General features: G+C 42.1%; 1 protein-coding gene across 3 annotated transcripts in view; it reads left to right on the top strand.

Moving 5' to 3' along the window:
* rcc1 (regulator of chromosome condensation 1) overlaps positions 1-20,154 on the top strand; it is a 40,276-nt gene that overhangs the window by 4,956 nt on the left and 15,166 nt on the right. For all 3 annotated transcript variants that reach the window (XM_043717586.2, XM_043717583.2, XM_043717587.2), the window contains exons 3-8: positions 9,303-9,493; positions 13,385-13,564; positions 15,146-15,242; positions 17,727-17,849; positions 18,117-18,269; positions 19,227-19,346. In XM_043717586.2, the coding sequence (XP_043573521.1) occupies positions 9,303-9,493; positions 13,385-13,564; positions 15,146-15,242; positions 17,727-17,849; positions 18,117-18,269; positions 19,227-19,346 (864 nt within the window). The remainder of the gene's footprint in view (positions 1-9,302; positions 9,494-13,384; positions 13,565-15,145; positions 15,243-17,726; positions 17,850-18,116; positions 18,270-19,226; positions 19,347-20,154) is intronic.

Here is a 20,154-nt window from a genome sequence, read left to right as displayed (position 1 = left end):
AAATCGACATGTTTGTTTAATGGAGTTCTGGTTTGAATGCCACTCCTTTAGGAATTCCTGTGTGTGTCTGTTTAGTCTGTCCCAGGATGGATGTATTGTCCCAGTCGAACTGGTGTCCCTCTTTGTCTGTGTGTATGGATACTGGTGATAATTAGTCATGTCATTTGGTGGCTAGTTGGTGCTCATGTATCCTGGTGGCTAATTTTCTGCCCATCTGTCCAATGTAATGTTTGTTGCAGTCCTTGCAGGGTATTTTATATATGGCATTTTGTTCTGCTGGTTGTTGATATAGGGTCCTTTAAATTCATCAGCAGCTGTTTCAGTGTGGTGGTAGGTATGTGGGCTACCCTGATACCTAGGGGCCAGAGTAGTCTTTAATGTATGGAAGGGTGGCTAGAGTTTCTGGATGTGTTGTGTCGTCTTGTTTAGGTCTGTTGTGTAGGAATCGGTAGACTGCACTTATCAGGTCCCCATTATTCCTGAATACCTCGTACAGGTGTTTTTCCTTGGCTTCTCTTAGTTCCTAGATGCTGCAGTATCTTGTAGCCTGTTCTAAATGTCCTGATGCAACTCCATTTGTGGGTTTTAGGATGATTGCTCCTGTAGTTGAATATCTGGTCAGTGTGTGTGGCTTTCCTATAAACACTGTTCTTTAGCTCTCCATCGGCTTTGCGTTCTACCGTGACATTGAGGAAGGGGAGTCTGTTGTTCTTTTCCTCTTTGGTGAACTTTATACAGGTAAGGAAGTTGTTTTATATGTTTGTGGGTTTCTTCTAATTTGTTGTGTTTTGTGATGGCAAAGGTGTCATCCACACAGCAGACCCAAAGCTTGGGCTGGATTGTGGGAAGGGCTGTTTGTTCTAGTCTCTGCATAACTGCTTCTGCTCACAGTCCTGATATTGGTGATCCCATTGCTTTGTTGGTAGGTCTTGTCACTGAAGGTGAAGTGGGTTGTGAGGCTCATGTCTACGAGTTTGTGGATGATGTCCTTGCTGATGGAGTTGGTGCTGTCAGGTTTTGTGTCCTAGCACTGAGGCCAATGTTTCTTTGGCTAGGGTAATGTTTATTGATGTGAACTGTCACATCGAAGGAAACCATGACCTTGTCATCCTCTACCTCTCTGCCTTTGTTGTTAAGGAATTCCTGGATGCAGTAGATGGAGTGGCTTGAGTCTGCTACTAGGTATTTCAGTTTGCGTTTCAGTTGCTCTGTTATTCCCCGAATGCCAGTGGAAAGTAATCTTGTGCCTTTGCCACCTCGGCAGAGTACGTATGTACTTGACTTTCAGTTTCCTGAGTAAAATTCCCAAATTTTACTGCTTACACCAATGTCTCCAAAAACTCTGTCACCGTCTACTTGCCCCTTGCTTTTACTGTAAGCACTATGGGGTGGAAACAAGTTGCAACTATACAGAACTCTACTCGCAACGTAAAAGTAAGTAACAAAACAAACTTACAGTAGCTTCATAGGAGAAAGTGAGGACTGCAGATGATGGAGCTCAGAATTGAGTGTGGTGCTGGAAAAGCACAGCAGGTCAGGCAGCATTCTAAGAGCAGGAGAGTTGACGTTTTGGGCATGAGCCCCTCGTAATGCCTGAAATGTCAGCTCTCCTGCTCCTTGGATGCTGCCTAATCTGCTGTGTTTATTCCAGCACCACACTTTTCGACTGACTGTCCAGCATCTGCAGTCCTCACTGCCTCCTAGCTATTGCATGAATCATGTTTAAGCAGAGCCAAGGTTGAAACTAGTTGTGATGTCCTCCCTGGCAGAAAAACTTCTCCCCTCAGATTAAACCATTATGATACTTCTTGAACTCAGTTGAAGGTGTCCAATTTCACTTAGTTCTTTCTTTTACATTTGCTTTTTACATGTCTGAATAATCTCTTGTTGATATGAAACGGTGTGTTAAATGAAGCTCATTGGAGACTAATTACTGATTACAGAGAATGGAATAAAATGGAATTTAAACAACATCGTTCAAGGTGACCATCAGCACTTTGCAGCAGTGAAGTACTTTTGAAGAGTACTCTTGGAATTCTCTCAAGGCTTCCACAAGCAGCTGAGAGATAATATTGTGATAAGCTACCTTTGTGATGTTGACTGAGAGAGACTCTCAATGCAAAGGTAGCTAATTAATTAAGCAGTGGAGCAGATAGACTTTGAATCCTTACCTCTAGATATTTAACCTGGCTAGAGGTCATAGAACATAGAAGAATACAGCGCAGTACAGGCCCTTCGGCCCTCGATGTTGCGCCGATCCAAGCCCACCTAACCTACACTAGCCCATTATCCTCCATATGCCTATCCAATGCCCGCTTAAATGCCCATAATGAGGGAGAGTCCACCACTGCTACTGGCAGGGCATTCCATGAACTCACGACTCGCTGAGTAAAGAACCTACCCCTAACATCTGTCCTATACCTACCCCCTCTTAATTTAAAGCTATGCCCCCTTGTAATAGCTGACTCCATACGTGGAAAAAGATTCTCACTGTCGACCCTATCTAAACCCCTAATCATCTTGTACACCTCTATCAAGTCACCCCTACACCTTCTTTTCTCCAATGAAAACAACCCCAAGTGCCTCAGCCTTTCCTCATACGATCTTCCTACCATACCAGGCAACATCCTGGTAAACCTCCTCTGCACCCGTTCCAGTGCCTCCACATCCTTCCTATAGTATGGCGACCAAAACTGCACACAATACTCCAGGTGTGGCCGCACCAGAGTCTTATACAACTGCAACATGACCTCAGGACTCCGGAACTCAATTCCTCTACCAATAAAAGCCAGTACGCCATATGCCTTCTTCACCGCACTATTTACCTGGGTGGCAACTTTCAAAGATCTGTGTACATGGACACCGAGATCCCTCTGCTCATCCACACTACCAAGTATCCGACCATTAGCCCAGTACTCCATCTTTTTGTTACTCTTACCAAAGTGAATCACCTCACACTTAGCTACATTGAACTCCATTTGCCACCTTTCTGCCCAGTTCTGCAGCTTATCTATATCCCGCTGTAACCTGCCACATCCTTCCTCACTGTCTACAACTCCTCTGACTTTCGTATCATCTGTAAACTTGCTCACCCAACCTTCTAACCCCTCCTCCAAGTCATTTATAAAAATGACAAACAGCAATGGTCCCAAAACAGATCCTTGCGGAACACCGCTAGTGACGGCACTCCAAGAAGAACCTTTGCCATCAACTACTACCCTCTGTCTTCTTCCAGCCAGCCAACTCCTAATCCAAACCTCCAACTCACCCTCAATGCCATACCTCCGTATGTTTTGCAGTAGTCTACCATGGGGAACCTTATCAAACGCCTTACTAAAATCCATATACACCACATTACTGCTTTCCCCTCATCCACCTCCTTAGTCACCTTCTCAAAGAATTCAATAAGGTTTGTGAGGCACCACCTGCCCTTTACAAAACCATGCTGACTATCCTTGATCACATTATTCCTATCCAGATGTTCATAAATCCTATCCCTTACAATTCTCTCTAAGATTTTGCCCACAACATATGTGAGACTCAGCGGTCTATAGTTACTAGGGTTATCCCTACTCCCCTTCTTGAACAAGGGAACTACATTTGCTAGCCTCCAATCTTCTGGCACTACTCCTGTAGACGACGAGGACATAAAAATCAAGGCCAATGGCTCTGCAATCTCCTCCCTTGCTTCCCAGAGAATCCTAGGATAAATGCAATCAGGCCCAGGGGACTTATCTATTTTCACCCTTTCCAGAATTTCCAACACCTCTTCTCTACATACCTCAAAGCCATCCATTCTACTTAATTGTGACTCAGTATTCACATCGACAACAATGTCCTGTTCCCGAGTGAATAATGACGAAAAGTATTCATTCAGTGTCTCCCCAATCTCTTCAGCCTCCACACGCAACTTCCCACTACTATCCTTGACTGGACCTATTCCTACCCTCGTCATTCTTTTATTCCTGACATACCTATAGAAAGCCTTGGGGTTTTCCCTAATCCTACCAACTAAGGACCTTTCATGTCCCCTCCTTGCTGCTCTTAGCTCTCTCTTCAGGTCCTTCCTGGCTACCTTATAACTCTCAATCGCCCCAATTGAACCTTCACGCCTCATCTTTACATAGGCCGCCCTCTTCCATTTAACAAGGGATTCCAATTCCTTATTAAACCACGGCTTCCTCACACGACCCTTTCCTCCCTGCCTGACGGGTACATACTTATCAAGGACACTCAATAGTTGCTCCTTGAACAAGCTCCACATATCAATTACGCCCTTGCCTTGAAGCTTACTTTTCCAAGCCACACATCCTAAGTCATGCCTCACCGCATCATAATTTCCCTGCCCCCAGCTATAAATCTTGCCCTGTAGTGCACACTTATCCCTCTCCATCACTAGAGTAAAAGTCACCGAATTGTGGTCACTGTCCCCAAAGTGCTCACCTACCTCTAATTCTAACACCTGGCTTGGTTCGTTACCCAGAACCAAATTCAGTATGGCCTCACCTCTTGTTGGCCTATCTACATATTGTGTCAAGATATCCTCCTGCACTGACCCATCTAACGAACTTGAGCTATAGCTTTCCCAATCAATATCAGGAAAGTTAAAGTCCCCCATAACAACCACCCTATTACTTTCACTCTTCTCTTAAATCATCCTCGCAATCCTTTCTTCTACGTTTCTAGGACTATTAGGAGGCCTGTAACAAACTCCTAACAGGGTGACCTCACCTTTCCTATTTCTAACCTCAGCCCAGACTACCTCAGATGGCGAGTCTTCATCCATCGTCCTTTCCACAGCTGTAATACTATCTTTGACAAGCAATGCCACACCTCCCCCTCTCTTACCCCCACCTCTGACCCTACTAAAACATTTAAACCCTGGGACCTGCAACAGCCAATCCTGTCCCTGTTCTACCCATGTCTCCGTAATAGCCACAACATCGAAGTCCCAGGTACCAACCCACGCTGCAAGTTCACCTACCTTATTTCGTATACTTCTTGCATTGAAGTATACACATTTCAAGCCACTTTCCCGTTTACAGGCACCCTCCTTTGAAATTGATGCCATGTTCCTAACCTCCCTACACTCCAGGTCCTGCACCCTAAAGCTACAGTCTGGGTTCCCATGGTAACTGCATGAAAATGGCCCGTCGGACATTTCTACGATTCTTGCTTTTCTAGAAAATTGTCTTAGAGTGCATTTTATCCTGAGATATAGAGACATAGACATAGAACTTCGGAAAACAGAGGAGAACCACCTATACAACGTATTCAAGAAGAATGGATACTCAAAAAATACAGTCCGCAGATTCCTCAAGAACAAACCACGACAAGCAGACCGAACACAGCCAGAAACCCTAACCACCTTACCATACATCAAAGAAGTTTCAGAAATGACAGCCAGATTACGAAGAGCCCTCGGAATCCTAGTAGCACACAAACCCACCACCACTCTCAAACAAAAACTAACAAACTTAAAAGACCAGTACAACTCATGGATAAAACAAACGTCATTTACAAAATTCCATGCAAGGACTGCCACAAACACCACGTAGGACAAACAGGAAGAAAGTTAGCCACCAGGATACACGAACACCAGCTAGCCACAAAGAGACAAAAAGACACAACCCTCTCTCCCTCATAGCCCTACACACAGATGAAAAAAAACACCATTTCGACTGGGACAACACATCTATCCTGGGACAGGCTAAGCAAAGACATGCCAGAGAATTCCTAGAGACCTGGCACTCCAACCCTAACGCCATAAACAAACACACAGATCTAGGTACCATCTATCAACCCCTCAGAAAATGAACAGGAAATGACATCACCACAAACCCCAGGAACCCCATCCAGGACAAACGTATAAATAGAAAGCAGGAGACAACAGCTTCGCTTCACTTGGAGGTCACCACTGATGTTACCTAGCCAGGTAATGAAAGGTCTGGATATCAAACCTCTAGCTCAGCGAGGAAATCTACACTCTAGTCATAGACATAGATGTACAGCACGGAAACAGACCCTTGGGTCTAACTCATCCATGCTGAGCAGATATCCTAACCTAATCTAATCTCATTTACCAGCACTTGTCACATATCCCACTAAGCCATATCCCACTATTCATATACCCATCCAGATACCTTTTTAAATGCTGTACTTGTACCAGCCTCCACCGCCTCCTCTGGCAGCTCATTCCATACACGCCCCACCCACTGTGTGAAAAGGTGGCCCCTTAGGTCCCTTTTATATCTTTCCCTTCTCACCCTAAACCTATGCCCTTCAGTTCTGGACTCCTCTCTCCCCCCACACACCCCCACCACCACCCAACCCAGGGGAAAAAAGACTTTGTCTGTTTATCCTATCCATGACCCTATAATTTTATAAACCTCCTTTCGTGGCCCTGCAGGAGGCCAGTGAGGCTTATCTGGTGGGGCTGTTTGAGGACACCAACCTGTGTGCCATCCATGCCAAGCGAGTCACCATCATATGCAAAGACATCCAGCAGGCCTGTCGGATCCGTGGGGAGCACACCTAAACAGTCTGGCCAGCCCCGCACCTCTCAGCCTTTGACACTCCAGGAAAAACAGTTCCAACCTATTCAGTCTCTTTTTATAGCTCAAACCCTCCAACCCTGGCAATATTCTTGTAAACCTTTTCTGAATCCTTTCAAGTTTTACAACATCCTTTTGATAGAAATGAGACCAGAATTACACACAATATTTCAAAAGTGGCCTAACCAATGTCCTACAGCTGCACCATGACCTCCTAATTCCTATGCTCAATGCTCTGACCAATAAAAGGTATTCTACCATGAGCTGTACAGCTCCCAAAAGCAAAGAGGTGCTGAAATGGAAGATGCCTGACTGGGCAAACAAGATGATATCATTTACATCTTTTGGCTTGTTTAGTACATAAAGGAGTTACGATATCTTAATGCACAAACTGGTCACCAGAAATGGTAAATTTGATCATGTATCTGTACTGCTGCAATCAATCTTTCTGTCTTGTATTTTCATCATTCCAGTTTTGAGAGTGTGTTGCTGGAAAGGTAGCAGCAGGTCAGGCAGCATCTGAGGAGCAGGAAAATTGACTTTTCGGGCCGGAACCTTTCATCAGGAAGGCTTCCCTGTTATCATTTCATCCTATTTACAGCTGTGACTTGAGTGATCTTTGTTTTGACCTCGAGAGTTCAATAATTAATCCTTTGTCTTTCCACCCCTTGTTCACCCAACCCACTGTCTCCTCATGTAACCAGCTCCTGTGAAGTCTTATTCATATGCTAAAGGTGCAATGTAAGTGTAGCTTGGTGTATTTATAGAACCCCCTAGTGTAGAAACAGGCTGTTTCGGCCCAACAAGTCCACATTGACCCTCCAAAGAGTATCCCACCCAGACCCATTCTCCCTACCCTAAGATCCTGCATTTACCTCTGACTAATGCACCTTACCTATATATCCCTGAACACTGGGCAATTTAGCACGGCCAATCCACCATTACCTACACATCTTTGGACGAGGGGATGAAACCAGAACACCTGGAGGAAACCCATGCAGACGTGGAGAGAATGTGCAAACTTCACTCAGACAGTCGCCTGAGGCTGGAATTGAACGCGGGTCCCTGGCACCTTGAGGCAGCAGTGCTAACCACTGAGCCACCTCAACCTGCAATTATACTGGTATAATAAATAGCAGTGACTGAAATTAAGGTGAAGCTGCTACTTGAATTCATAGCCAAACACTTACACTTGTATAAGTTTTATAATCATGTCCCTGTGTCACACAAACCATCACAACTGCTGTGAACAATGGACAATCAGAAGTAAAGATCAGATATTTCTTTTACCTAGACAAGCAGGAGGCTGGAAGAACAGAGCAAGCCAGGCAGCATCAGGAGGTGGAGAAGTCAACATTTTGGGTGTAAGCCTTCTCTTGTCCTGAGAAAGGATTACACCCAAAATGTTGACTTCTCCACCTTATGACGCTGCCTGGCTTGCTGTGTTCTTCCAGCCGTCTCCTTGTCTACCTTGGATTCCAGGCTCTGCAGTTTTTTTTTTGTCGCCAACTAAATTTCTTTCAGTTGGCAGAAACTAGCATCCCTCATGTAGAGGAGTTAAAATCTGCAGGAGTCGAAACTTTTGAGTTCAGCTACACAAACTGTGTCGCCATGCTTTGGCAATGATGGAAAGGTGCCAGATGAGTGAAGGCAGGAGAAGTGATGTGGTAAGAGGCAAACACCCATGGAGTAACTTCTGGGCCACATCTTGGACAGGCAATACATTATTAAATTTTATTCATTTTTGGAATCTGGACATGACCTTTGAGAATGTGGTAGTGAGTCACTTTGAACTGCTGTAGTCTATGTGGTGTTGTGAGAGAAAGTTAGGAAGGAAGGTCTATGTTTTTACTCTGTATTGTGAAACAACTGTGTCATGCCAAGTCAGGATTATCCCATTGTGCTTGATATCCACAAGCTCACTTTGCTTGTTTTATGGTGGTCTATATACTCTTTGATCTAAACTGACACATTGGTAATATTTTTTGAATGGTTTATTTACTTTTCCTGAAGTGGTGACTTTTACTTGGCTTTAGCTGCACAAATATCCATAGCCTTTATAATTGTTTTCCATGGTTGACATAAAGCTGTTAATAATGACTAGTTATTTGACTGCAGGGGTCATCACATCTGTCCACAGAAATGTATACTTTGCATGAGTAATAACTGGGTAATGGTCCACAGAGGAATCCCAGACTATCCATTCTCCTTTGTTCCTGCATTAAAAGGCTTTCTCAGCTATTGGCAGGAGCAGTTGTAGGGATGTGCTAATGCTGGCCCATTTACACAAAAAACAACTCCAGTAGGAATTCCCAGATTGATTATTTGAGAATAACTGACTCTGGGTACAGGAGCAGCCATTTGATCCTCTTCAGATGAATTTGTTGTTGATTGACCTATATCTGACCAACATTTACTGTCTTGGTTTCATAACCTATATAAATATATCATGCTCCACTTTTCAGTTTCTAATCGACTCCCAACCTTAACACATCTTCAGTGGGTGGGAGCATTCAAGATTTTGGATACGTTTTTATGAAGAAATGCTTCTTGACATAAATGGCCCAACTCTAATTTTACGGTAATGCTCTGTCATCAGAGATGATAATGCACTTCTCTCAACACTGCCTACTAGATCACCAATTTAATCTTCTACACTTGAGAGAATACAACTGTGGCGTTTTGGTTTTGTTTGTTGAGTATTTGTTTGCTGATGGATGGAAGCCTAATTTGTTTTCCCTCCCACAGTCTCGCATTCCTCACATGGAACGATCCCTGGGATTGTCCTGACGCTGGGCCAGGGTGATGTTGGCCAACTTGGTCTAGGGGAAAATGTGATGGAAAGAAAGAAACCCGCCTTTGTCAAACAATTACCAGAGAAAATAGTGCAGGTGGAGGCCGGAGGAATGCATACTGTGTGCCTTGGGGCCTCGGGCAGTGTAAGTACTGGAAGGATGACTCATGTTTGTGCCATGTCTTTTGTGACATCCAAATGCTCCAAAGCACTTCACAGCCAATTCAGTTCTTTCTGATGTGTAATAAGGTGGTAATGTTGGCACTTACAGCTGTACCCAAGCAGCAATGTGATAAATGCCAGATAAAATTACTTTTTTAATGACATCAGCTGAGCTATCAATGTTGGTCAGGGTACAATTTCTTATCCTTTCTTTGAACTAGTACCATGTGATTTCTATAGCCAGTTGAGTGTGAACGGGGCCTCTATTTAAATCTCATGTAAAGTGGTGTCTGTTGAGTATAGCATTCTGTGCACTGTATTGGAATGTCAGTATTCAAAATTTGGTGAGAAATTAAATGACCTAGCTCTAACTTTAAAGTTATACCTCTCTGTTCTAGATTCCTGCACCTGAGGAAATAGATTACAAGAAATTAACAGTCACTTTTGCAAATTGGGATGCATTAAGGAAAATGCAGATTTGTTAAAGACCAATTGTGCCTTCAAGCAGTTTAATTGAACTTTTTTTAAAATTCAGTCATGGGATGTGGGCATCGCAGGCTGTGCCAGCATTTCTTGGGTGTCCCTAGTTGTCTTTGGGAAGGGTCAAGAGTGTGGTGCTGGAAAAGCACAGCAGGTCAAGCAGCATCCAAGGAGCAGGAAAATCCATGTTTTGGGCAAAAGCCCTTCGTCAGAAATCTGCAATTGGTGGTGTTCCTTTGTCATTCCAGGTGGTGGTGATTGTGGGTTTGGAAGGTGCTGTCTAACAAAGCCTTGTAAATTTCTGCAGTATATCTTGTAAATGCTATACTATTAAACCTCATTTGTGGAGGTAGCAAGTATTTCTGCACATGGTACCAATCAATGACTTTTTTAATGTTGTGGTTACAGAGAAGGTGGGTAGGCAGAACGTGGTTGATAGGGTAAAGATGAAGTTCTAAACTGCCACAACAGGCTCATCAACCAAGTTGAAACCCTTGAACTGCATTCCTTTAATATTTTTTCCACTATTGGATTGCTGAGTTCTATGCCACTTTTGGAAGTGGAAACCACTGTGTTGGTACACTCGTGTGTGGAGCATAGGTAAAATATTGGACAGTAACAGGGATAATATATTGTCTGAGTGACCAAAACAAAGCAGTGGCAATTTGTTTATTTGCACTGGAGGAAGATGGGCGAAGAGGCTCCCCTGGACTTGGCATTAGGATCACTGCTTTTCTTGATATATTTTAACCGCTTAGGTTTTGAGTTTGCAAGGCACAATTTCAAAATTTATAGGTAGCATGAAAAAATAGAACTATTGTCATCTGTGAGGAATGCAAGAGGGCATGGAACCAGGAATGGGGGACAGGTTGCAGATGATATTAAAGTCAGAAGTGTGAAGTCATACCTTGTACTAGGAAGAATGAGGAGAAGCAATTTAAAACAAAGTACATGCTATAATGCTAAAGGAGGCATTGGTGCAGTGTGACCTAAAAGAATATGTTCATAAATCATTGAAGGGACAGTGCAGGTTGGGAAAGTGACTTAAAAGGGAAATTGAATTCTGGCCTTTATAAATAAACTTTTAAAAGTTTACAAAAGCAAGGGGTTTGTGATCAATCTGGGGAGGTGGTGGCTCAGTGGTGAACATGCTAGCTCACAGCACAAGGGACCCAGATTCCAGCCTCAGGTGACTGTCTGTGTGGAGTTTGCTCATTCTCCATGGTGTCTGTGAGTTTCCTCTGGGTGCTCTGGTTTCCTCCCACAGTCCAAAGATATGCAGGTTAGGTGAATTTGCCATGCTAAATTGACCATAATGTTCAGGGATGTGTAGGTTAGGTGCATGAGTCGGGGAAAATATAGAGTAATAGGGTAGGGGAATGGGTCTAAGTGGGTTACTCTTTGGAGGGTCGGTGTGGACTTGTTAGACCAAATGGCCTGTTGCCAAACTAGGGATTCTATGAATTTATGCAACACTGGTTGGATCTCACCTGGAATCTGGTAACTGATTCTGGGATATGCACTTCAGTAAAGTTGTGAAGGATTTTGAGAGAGTGCAGAAAAAAAATCATGAGAATGATGCAGATTGGAGAAAACTCTATGATCTTTTAAAAAAATAATAGGAAGTTGAGAGATCTGATGAAAATGTTCCACATCATAATTGATCTCAAGAGACTAGATAGGAGAAGAAAGGGGAAAGGGTGGAGATTCAGAACTCACTATTATTGGTTGAAATGCAAATGAACTAATGGCAGCATTATAAAAGGTTTTAACTCAACAAGTATAGAGGAACCTCGATTATCCGATTATTGGCTTATCCAGCAAGATCGCAAGGTCCTGATGCTTGGCTAAACTATGTTATCTGGAATTTGGTCAACCGAATGAAATACTCCCTGTCCCTGTCCTTCGGATTACCGAGGTTCCTCTGTAGTTGGAATCTGGAATGCCTGTTGTGGTGTAGATTGATTCAGTCATGACTTTCAAAAGAGAATTGGATAAGCATCTGTCAAGAGGAGTCTTGCAGAGAGCCAGCGTGAAGTCACTGGATTAAATTGCCACCTCATACTGTTAACTATTCGGTGATTCTTTTGAGTGATATTTCCCATCTCTCTCCTATTCAAGATCAATATTTCTTTTCTAATCTGTGGTGTTCAATCTGTACTCGAGATGGCTGCAAAACACTTCAAAAGTAATTCATTGGCTATTTAAGAACCTGAAAGCAGCTATGTAAATACAAATTTTCCCTTACTGGCTAATGGTTTCCTGAAGTCCATTTGGTAATTAGTTCATTGGAATTGTTTGTGTTGTCTAATGTAAATAATAACATTTCAATCTGTGTAATCACTTGGGAAGTACTGGATGTTGGATTTACCATTGATTAGGTGAGAATTTTCAACCAGGGAGTGATAAGTGATGTCATTCAAATTCCATTTACATGCCATTATCAGGCATTAATTGAAAGGAGCTACATCGTCACTAAAGCTATTGGAACCAAATGCATTATTCTTCATGCAATTGATTTTGAACTCCGTGCACAGTAACTTCTATTCTTCAACCATCATCCCAGTGACAAATTGACCCTTGGAACTCTCCTGCAACAGCTGCATTACTATCTCTGATAATGTGAGGCCTTAAGTTTATAACTTTTATGCTATTAATTATGCTGCGTTACTGCTGTGATCATTCTTCATGAATGCTTTTGGTCAGAAGGGATTTGCAACTGTTCTTGATAATTATAAGTACAGTATCAGATAAATATCTTGATTATAAGAGGAGGTCAGAGGCTGTGAATTTTGCAATGAGTAACGTTTATTCTGGCTCTCTGCAGCTTGTCCATGATTTGCAAGGCATAGGTCAAGAGTTTGATTGAATACTTTGTTTGCCTGGATAGCTCCAGCAAGACTGAAGAAGCTTGGCACCATCCAGCCCATCAATCACCTTCAACATTTACACTCTTCGCTGTTGCACAGTGGCACTAGTGTGCGTCATCTAAAGGGTACACCACAGCAACTCATAAAGCCTCCTTTGAAAGCACCTCCCAACTTTAACACTTGGAAGAATAAGTGCAGCAGTCTCATGGGCAGCGACCTAAAGAGATACTGTCCTGACTTGGAAATATATTGCAGTATATTGAATCAAAATTTTGGAACTCCCTTCTCAATAACACTGGAAGTAGCTACATTCTCTCTCATACTTGTGAGAAGCAGGTTTACCGATACAGCAGTGGGATAAATGAACAGAGTATCTGTTTTTAGTGATGATAGTTAAGGGATAAAGCTGACAAGGACTAGGGACCGCTCTGCTAATCCAGCAGTTCAGAATGACCTATTAAGGCTTCTTACTTACATCCAGTGTTAATGGATATTCCTGACTTTCGTTTCTCTTGCCTCCTCAGATTTACACATTCGGCTGCAATGATGAAGGTGCCCTCGGTCGTGATACGTCGCAGGAAGGTTCAGATACGATCCCAGCTCGGATTATACTCAATGAGCATGTGGTTCAAGTTTCTGCTGGTGACAGTCACACTGGAGCTCTGACTGACATTGGCCATGTTTATATCTGGGGCTCCTTCAGGGTAAGCTACAGGTTGCGATGGAGGGAGATAGGAGTTAGTGCAGGTAGTCACTCTGTTTTTCACAGTTGATTTGGAGTTGACTGTAAACTTGGGAAAGAGGAAATTACAGGGGGAAAGTGCAAGGAATAGAACTGAACTAACACTTTGAAAGAGTTAACATAGACACAATGGTCTGAGTTGTGTTTTCTTGTGCTGTATGGTTCTACTTATTTTTCGTGCTGCTTGCCCTTGATGGGAGATCAAACACAAGTGGACATAATTCATGTCCATTTAAGGAATGATGAATAGAAACGTCCGCACCAGCTACTTTCTAATTCTGTCTGGATGGCAGGCAGTAAAATGCAGTCCACACCCTAGATTGTGGAAATCGGGATCTCGTTCCCAAAAAAGTATTGTAGTTGCTCGGTGACAATTTAAATTTTCAAAACTTCAGTCGATAGATGCTTGTTGGGTTGGTATCACAGGATAGAAAGCAAGGGACCATAAGTGAGATTAGTGGAAAAAAAATGCTGGAACAACTCTGCATCTGTGGAGGGAGAAACAAAGTTAACATTTATAGTTCAATCTGCCTCTTAACACTCAAATGTTAACTTCTCTCTCTATAGATACTGCCAGATCTGTTAACTAAGTATCTCCAGCACTACTTGTTTTTATTTCAGGTCTCCAGCATTGTAATACTTGGATTTTATTAAAATGGGATTGAAATTGCAATCAGCTGTGCTCTCATTGAAAGGTTTGATAGCCTGATTTAACCACCTGTTGTTCCAAAACCCCTCATCCTCTATGGATGTCTGCGTATGCTATTATAGCACTTAGTGTGTAGTGGTGGGTAACGTATCCTTGACTAACAAGGGGAAAGTGTTTTAAGTGGAACTGCCTGACGAGATCCACTTATGTACTTATTAAAGAGAAATAAGAAGCACTTGGATTTATATTGTACCTTTTATAACCTCAGTCCCAAAGCCTCTTTACAGACAGTGAACCCCTTCTGAAGTATAGTCACTATTTGATTTGAGGAAATGCAGAAATGTGTATCTACACAACAAGATCCTACAAACATTAATGAGATGGATGCCCATTTGAAGTACATATACTGGCATGGGGACTGGGTGAAGCAAAGTTGCATTTCTTCAAAATAGCACCACAGGATCTTTTTATATCCTAAAAGGACAGAAGGGGCTGCAGCTAAATGCCTCCTTAGAAAGGTGGCATCTCCATCAGTATGGCACACACTCTTCATTGGGGGTTCTAGCCTAGTTTTTGTGTTCAGGTCTCTGAAGTGGGGCTTGTACCATGACATTCCGACTTGGGGGTGGGGCGGGGTGGGGGAGGTGAGAGTGTTAGCTGGTGAGTTATGGCTGACAATTGACTCCTGTATTTTGTCCTTCTGGCGCCATCAAAAAAAGCCTGTCTTTCCATTGTATGTTTCAATTTTAGTTTCCCAGAATTGTCAGCTTTTATTAATCCACATATTGTCATGTTTTTGTGGGGTTCTTTTTCTTCTGGAGCACTGTATTTTTTCAAACCCTATTGCATAAATTTGTCTGTATTTAACTTGTGTATAAATATGGAATCCCACAGGATAACAATGGAGTTATAGGTCTGCTGGAGCCTTTGAAGACCAGCTGTTTTCCACAGAAAATCCCTCTTGATGTTCCAATAATTAAAATCACTTCAGGTGAGAAAGCTTCACTTCCATTATAGTTTGATTCAATGTACAAGCGGTTTCTGTATTAGATACAATGGAGATGGAGGAATAATGGAATGAGAAACTGTGTGAAGGATTAATTAATATTAAGGTTATAAATGTGTAAGTGTTGCTTTCTGAATTAGCAAGCGAGAAGTGCCCGCCTAGTGCTATTTTCGCTAGACTGTTATTCCAGAGACCCAGCTAACGTTCTAGGTCCCGGTTTCAAATCCTGCTTTGGCAGATGTGGAATTTGAATTCTGTAAAGATCGGGAATTACAAAATCTAATGATAACCCTAAAACAATTGTCAGAGAAATCCATCTAGTTCACTAATGTCCTTTTAGGGAAGGAAATTGGCCTGATCTACATGTGGCTTCAAACCCATAGAAATGTGGTTGATTCTTAACTGTCCTCTGGGCAATTAAGGATGACCATTTGACATTTGAATGTCCTGATGAACCGATAATATTGCTATGTGAGTAAAATTTTGACAGTGGGGACTTATTCCTTCAGCTAATGCGGTCTGTGTATTGTCAGTCATGGTTCACGTGGCCTCACCTCAGGGTGAGAAGGCTGTTTTTGTCACACAGTTGGCGATGATAACTTTCAAATCGGGTTCGGACTTGGAATATCTTAGTTATTTTGAGGATGGATGGGGAGGTTCCTCATTGTGTCCAGGGCAGTATTTATCTCTCTGTTAGCATTGCTTTATTTTCAAGAAGAGTAATTGCCTGGTTGTTGACATGTTCCTGTTTGTAGGAGTTTGTTGTATACAAAGGAGCAGTGGTTTCTTGTGTTAAGACAAAGGAGCTGAAGTCAGCTGTTCAATTGAACAGCCTTGGTCTCATTGAATAGCAGAGTCTACTCTTCACCTGAGACAATGGTTGATCTGATAATCCTTAACACCATTTACCTGCCTTTCCCAATAACCCTTGACTCCCTTAAAATGAAACTGTCTATTTCAGCCTTGAATATATTCAATTACCCAGCCTTGATAGACGTCAATGATAAAAAATTCCATGGATTCATAACCCTCCAAGGGAAGAAACTTCCTTCTCCTCTGTCTTAAATATGTGGCCCCATATTCTGAGATTATGCCCTATGGTCCTAGACTATCTCACAAGGGGAAATGACTTTTCTGCCTCTATCCTGTCAAATACTGAAAGAATCTGTATGTTTCAATGAGGTTGATTCTCAATCTTCTATATACCAATATAGGCTATATAGGCTCGACTTCCCCTCATAAGACAGTCCCTCCATACCATACCCATTATCCCCTAGTGAACCTTCTCTAGGCTGCCTGCAATGCCAGTATATATTGCTTGGATAGGAGGCCCAAAACCGTTCACAGTATTCAAGCTGTGGTCTGATTAGTACCTTTTGTGTAGTTTTTGCAAAATCTAACTACTTTTATACTCCATTCCCTTGTAAAGACAAACATTTCATTTGCTTTCCATATTACCCACTGAACTTGGATGAATGCATGAGAAATCCCTCATTCCACATCTGTGGATTTCTGCAGTCTTTTGTTTTCATATTCAGCTCCTCTATTTTCTTGCCAAAGTACATCACCTCACATTTTTCATATTATGTATCTGCCAAGATCTTGCCCACTAGCTTAACTTGTCTATTTCCCTATGCAGGCTCTGTCTCATTCATGGAACTTGTCCTTTCAATCTATTTTTGTGTGATCTGCAAACTTGGCTATGTTGCGTTCACTTTCCTCATCCAAGTCCTTAATTTGCATTTATAAATAATTTTGATTCCTGTACTAATGGATAGGATAAATAGACTAAGTCTTTTCCCTGGGGTCAGGAAGTCCAGAACATAGGTTTAGGGCGAGAGGGGAAAGATATAAAAGAGACCTGAGGGGCAACATTTTCACAGAGGGTGGTGCGTGTATGGAATGAGCTCCCAGAGCATATTATGGAGGCTGATACAATTGCAACATTTAAGAGGCATTTGGATGGGTATATGACTAGGAAGAGTTTGGAGGGATATGGGCTGGGTGCTGGCAGGTGGGACCAGATTGGGTTGGGATATCTGGTCGGCATGGACAGGTTGGACCGAAGGGTCTGTTTCCATGCTGTACATCTCTGACTGATCACTGGAACTCCACTAATCATAAGGTGCCATTTTGAAAGTGCCTCCCAGTTGCAACTCTGAGAGAATTGGCTAACTAATAGAAGACAATGTTATTTATACTGCCTCTTGTCCTATTAAGTAGACCCATCTGGTACCTTATCCATCTCGTATTGTCACTCTTTATTGGTTGGAGGATGCTCTGAAATGATCTGATTTTGTGAAAGGGTCTCTATATAAATACATGTCTGTTCTTGTTACTGATATGGTCACACAGATGTTGGAAAATTCCGCAGTTTGGTCTTGGACACATTGACAAATTTGAGTTGGCAGCTTTAACAAGAATGGACTCATTATTTTCAAAATTGTTTTCCCTTCCCTTTTTCTGTAGGTAATGACCATTTGGCGTTGCTGTCTCTAGATGGAGATATTTACACATCTGGTTGTGGTGAACAGGGGCAGCTGGGAAGAATTGCAGAATGCTTTACGAACCGGGGAGGAAGACGAGGTCTAGGTAAAAGTAGCATTAATTTCTGCACATTTGAACCATCCAATGCTAATAAGAGAGCCCCTTTTGTGTTTGTTTGTTTTGCTTTTCACTTAGAATGAACTGTCCTCACTTTGCCAAGTAAACTGATGAGAATGGTGCTGCAATCCCAGCTGCTGTCTCAACTTGAGACAATAATTGATCCCAGACATTTACTGTGGTATCCATTACTGTTGAGGTTATTAATGATGATTTATGCTGTTTAATTGCCAATTATTTGTTTAATTTGCTCAGAGCGGCTGCTGATTCCCAAGAGCCTTCATCTCAAAGCTAAGGGAAGTGGGAAAGTGAAATTTCGTGATGTTTTCTGTGGGGCATATTGTACGTTTGCAATTTCAAAGGAAGGACATGTCTACGGTTTTGGACTTTCCAACTATCATCAACTGGGTGAGAACTGTTAAAGCATGAACTATAATGTGAATTATTCAAGTTTGCATGCAATGCAAAACAAAGCCACGTCTTTAGTGTTCAGGCTATATAGCAACAGTGACTTGTATTTACGTAACCTCTTTTAATGTAGTGAAATGTCCCAAGATTTCTCCAGAGCATTATTGAGCAAAGTTTGTTTGCAAGCCCATGGGATTTTCAGACAGTTAACCAAAATCATGGTGATATAGTAGATCTTAAGGAGTTTCTTAAAGAACAAAAGAATGGTCAAGAGTTTAAGGAGGGAATTCTAGAACTTAATGACCAGCCTGCTGGAGGCATGGGCAGCAATGGTGCAGTGATTTAAAACTTTTAGCATGTCCAAGAGGCCAGAATTGGAGGAGTGCAGTATTCTTAGAGGGTTGTAGGACAGAGATTGGATGGTATGAGGTATGGAGAAGCCTGAAAATTTGGAGTCAGAATTTGAAATTAAGGCATTGTCCGACCAAGAGCTGACTTTGGTCAATTGTTTTGCTCACTGACCTATCACAGGACTTGCTATGAGTTCAACTGTAGGCAGAATTTTGAGATTCATTCAAATGTGGCTTCAACATTGGATATTCTACTTCAATCATGGCCTCATTGAAATATTAAGGTTAGCTAAAGGAAAGTATACAGTGTTCCCTTTCTGTACAGGATCATTACATAACAATGCATAAGGAGGTGTGAAATAGCAGTTTAGCTTTATCTTTACTATTGTAAAATGTACATGTGCGATTAGAAGGCTGAGGATTTGATCAGACTTGTCTACCCTGCCTCTGCTGTTGAATAGTCTGTCAATGTTCACTGGATCGACTTGTCAGCTTGGGCGTCATTTCAGAAAATAGCACCAATCCACACTAAGTTTTAGGTGAGATAAGGAGGGGAAGAGACAAACTGAAGGCACAAAAAGAGTGGTATGTTTTGTTTCTGCTGCAGGAACATCAAGCACAACTCCCTGTTACTCAGCACACAAATTAACTGCATTCAAGAACTCCACTAAGTCTTGGATAAAATTCTCTGGTGGACAACACCACACCCTGTGCCTAGACTCTGAAGGTGAGTATTACAATTGCTATTTTCCTTCAATTATGGTAATGTGTGAGTTCTTCCATTTTAAAGTCTGATCTTCAGGCAGTGATGTTTCATCATGTCTATTTTTATTGTCAAATTCATCAATCCCATTGCTATCCCAGTTGAACCTATGGCTACCTGAGACGGGTTGGCAGGAACTTGGTCCCAGTATTTTATCCACGGCATTGTCTCAATCCTGCACTGCCCCAGTCCTGCTCAGTGATATTGTGCTGAGTGGGGTTATGCAGACCTAGTACTCTCAACAGCATTAATTGAACCCTTAACAATGAGAAGCTATCTATTTGCATGCAATGTTTAATTAAAGACTAGGGATTAGTAGCAGTCACGTGATACCATTTTGATATTTCCTTCAGTGAGCAAGCCTAGGCACTGTAAGATGAATGGCATCTGGTGAATGATATTGTAATTGTCAGTTGGAGAATATTAATTCACTTTTGTAAAATACCTAGAAATAAAAAGCTGGTATGAGTAAATGTGGTTGTAAAGTTCTTTTAGGAATCCACCTGATTCACTGATGCCATTTAGGGAAGAGACCCAGCTGTACTTATTCAGTAAGAACAGAAGGAAGTCACTTCGCATCTGGAGCTTGTTCTGAAATTCAGTGAATTCTGCACTGACATGGGACTTAACTCCATATGTCCACTTTTGTTCCTTAATATCTTTGTCTACAAAGATTTATCCCTCCTGAGTTTAAACTCAATAAATGATTTAGCATCAATTGCTATTTTCAGAAGAGTTTTCCAAAAGTTTTCCAATCTTTGTAGAGTATTTC

This window comes from Chiloscyllium plagiosum, unplaced genomic scaffold (genome assembly GCF_037043375.1).
Source record: "Chiloscyllium plagiosum isolate Xiang-an unplaced genomic scaffold, Cpla_swu_hap1 HiC_scaffold_30, whole genome shotgun sequence".
In the NCBI taxonomy this organism is placed as follows: Eukaryota; Metazoa; Chordata; class Chondrichthyes; order Orectolobiformes; family Hemiscylliidae; genus Chiloscyllium; species Chiloscyllium plagiosum.
This window is presented reverse-complemented; position numbering and strand designations above follow the sequence as displayed.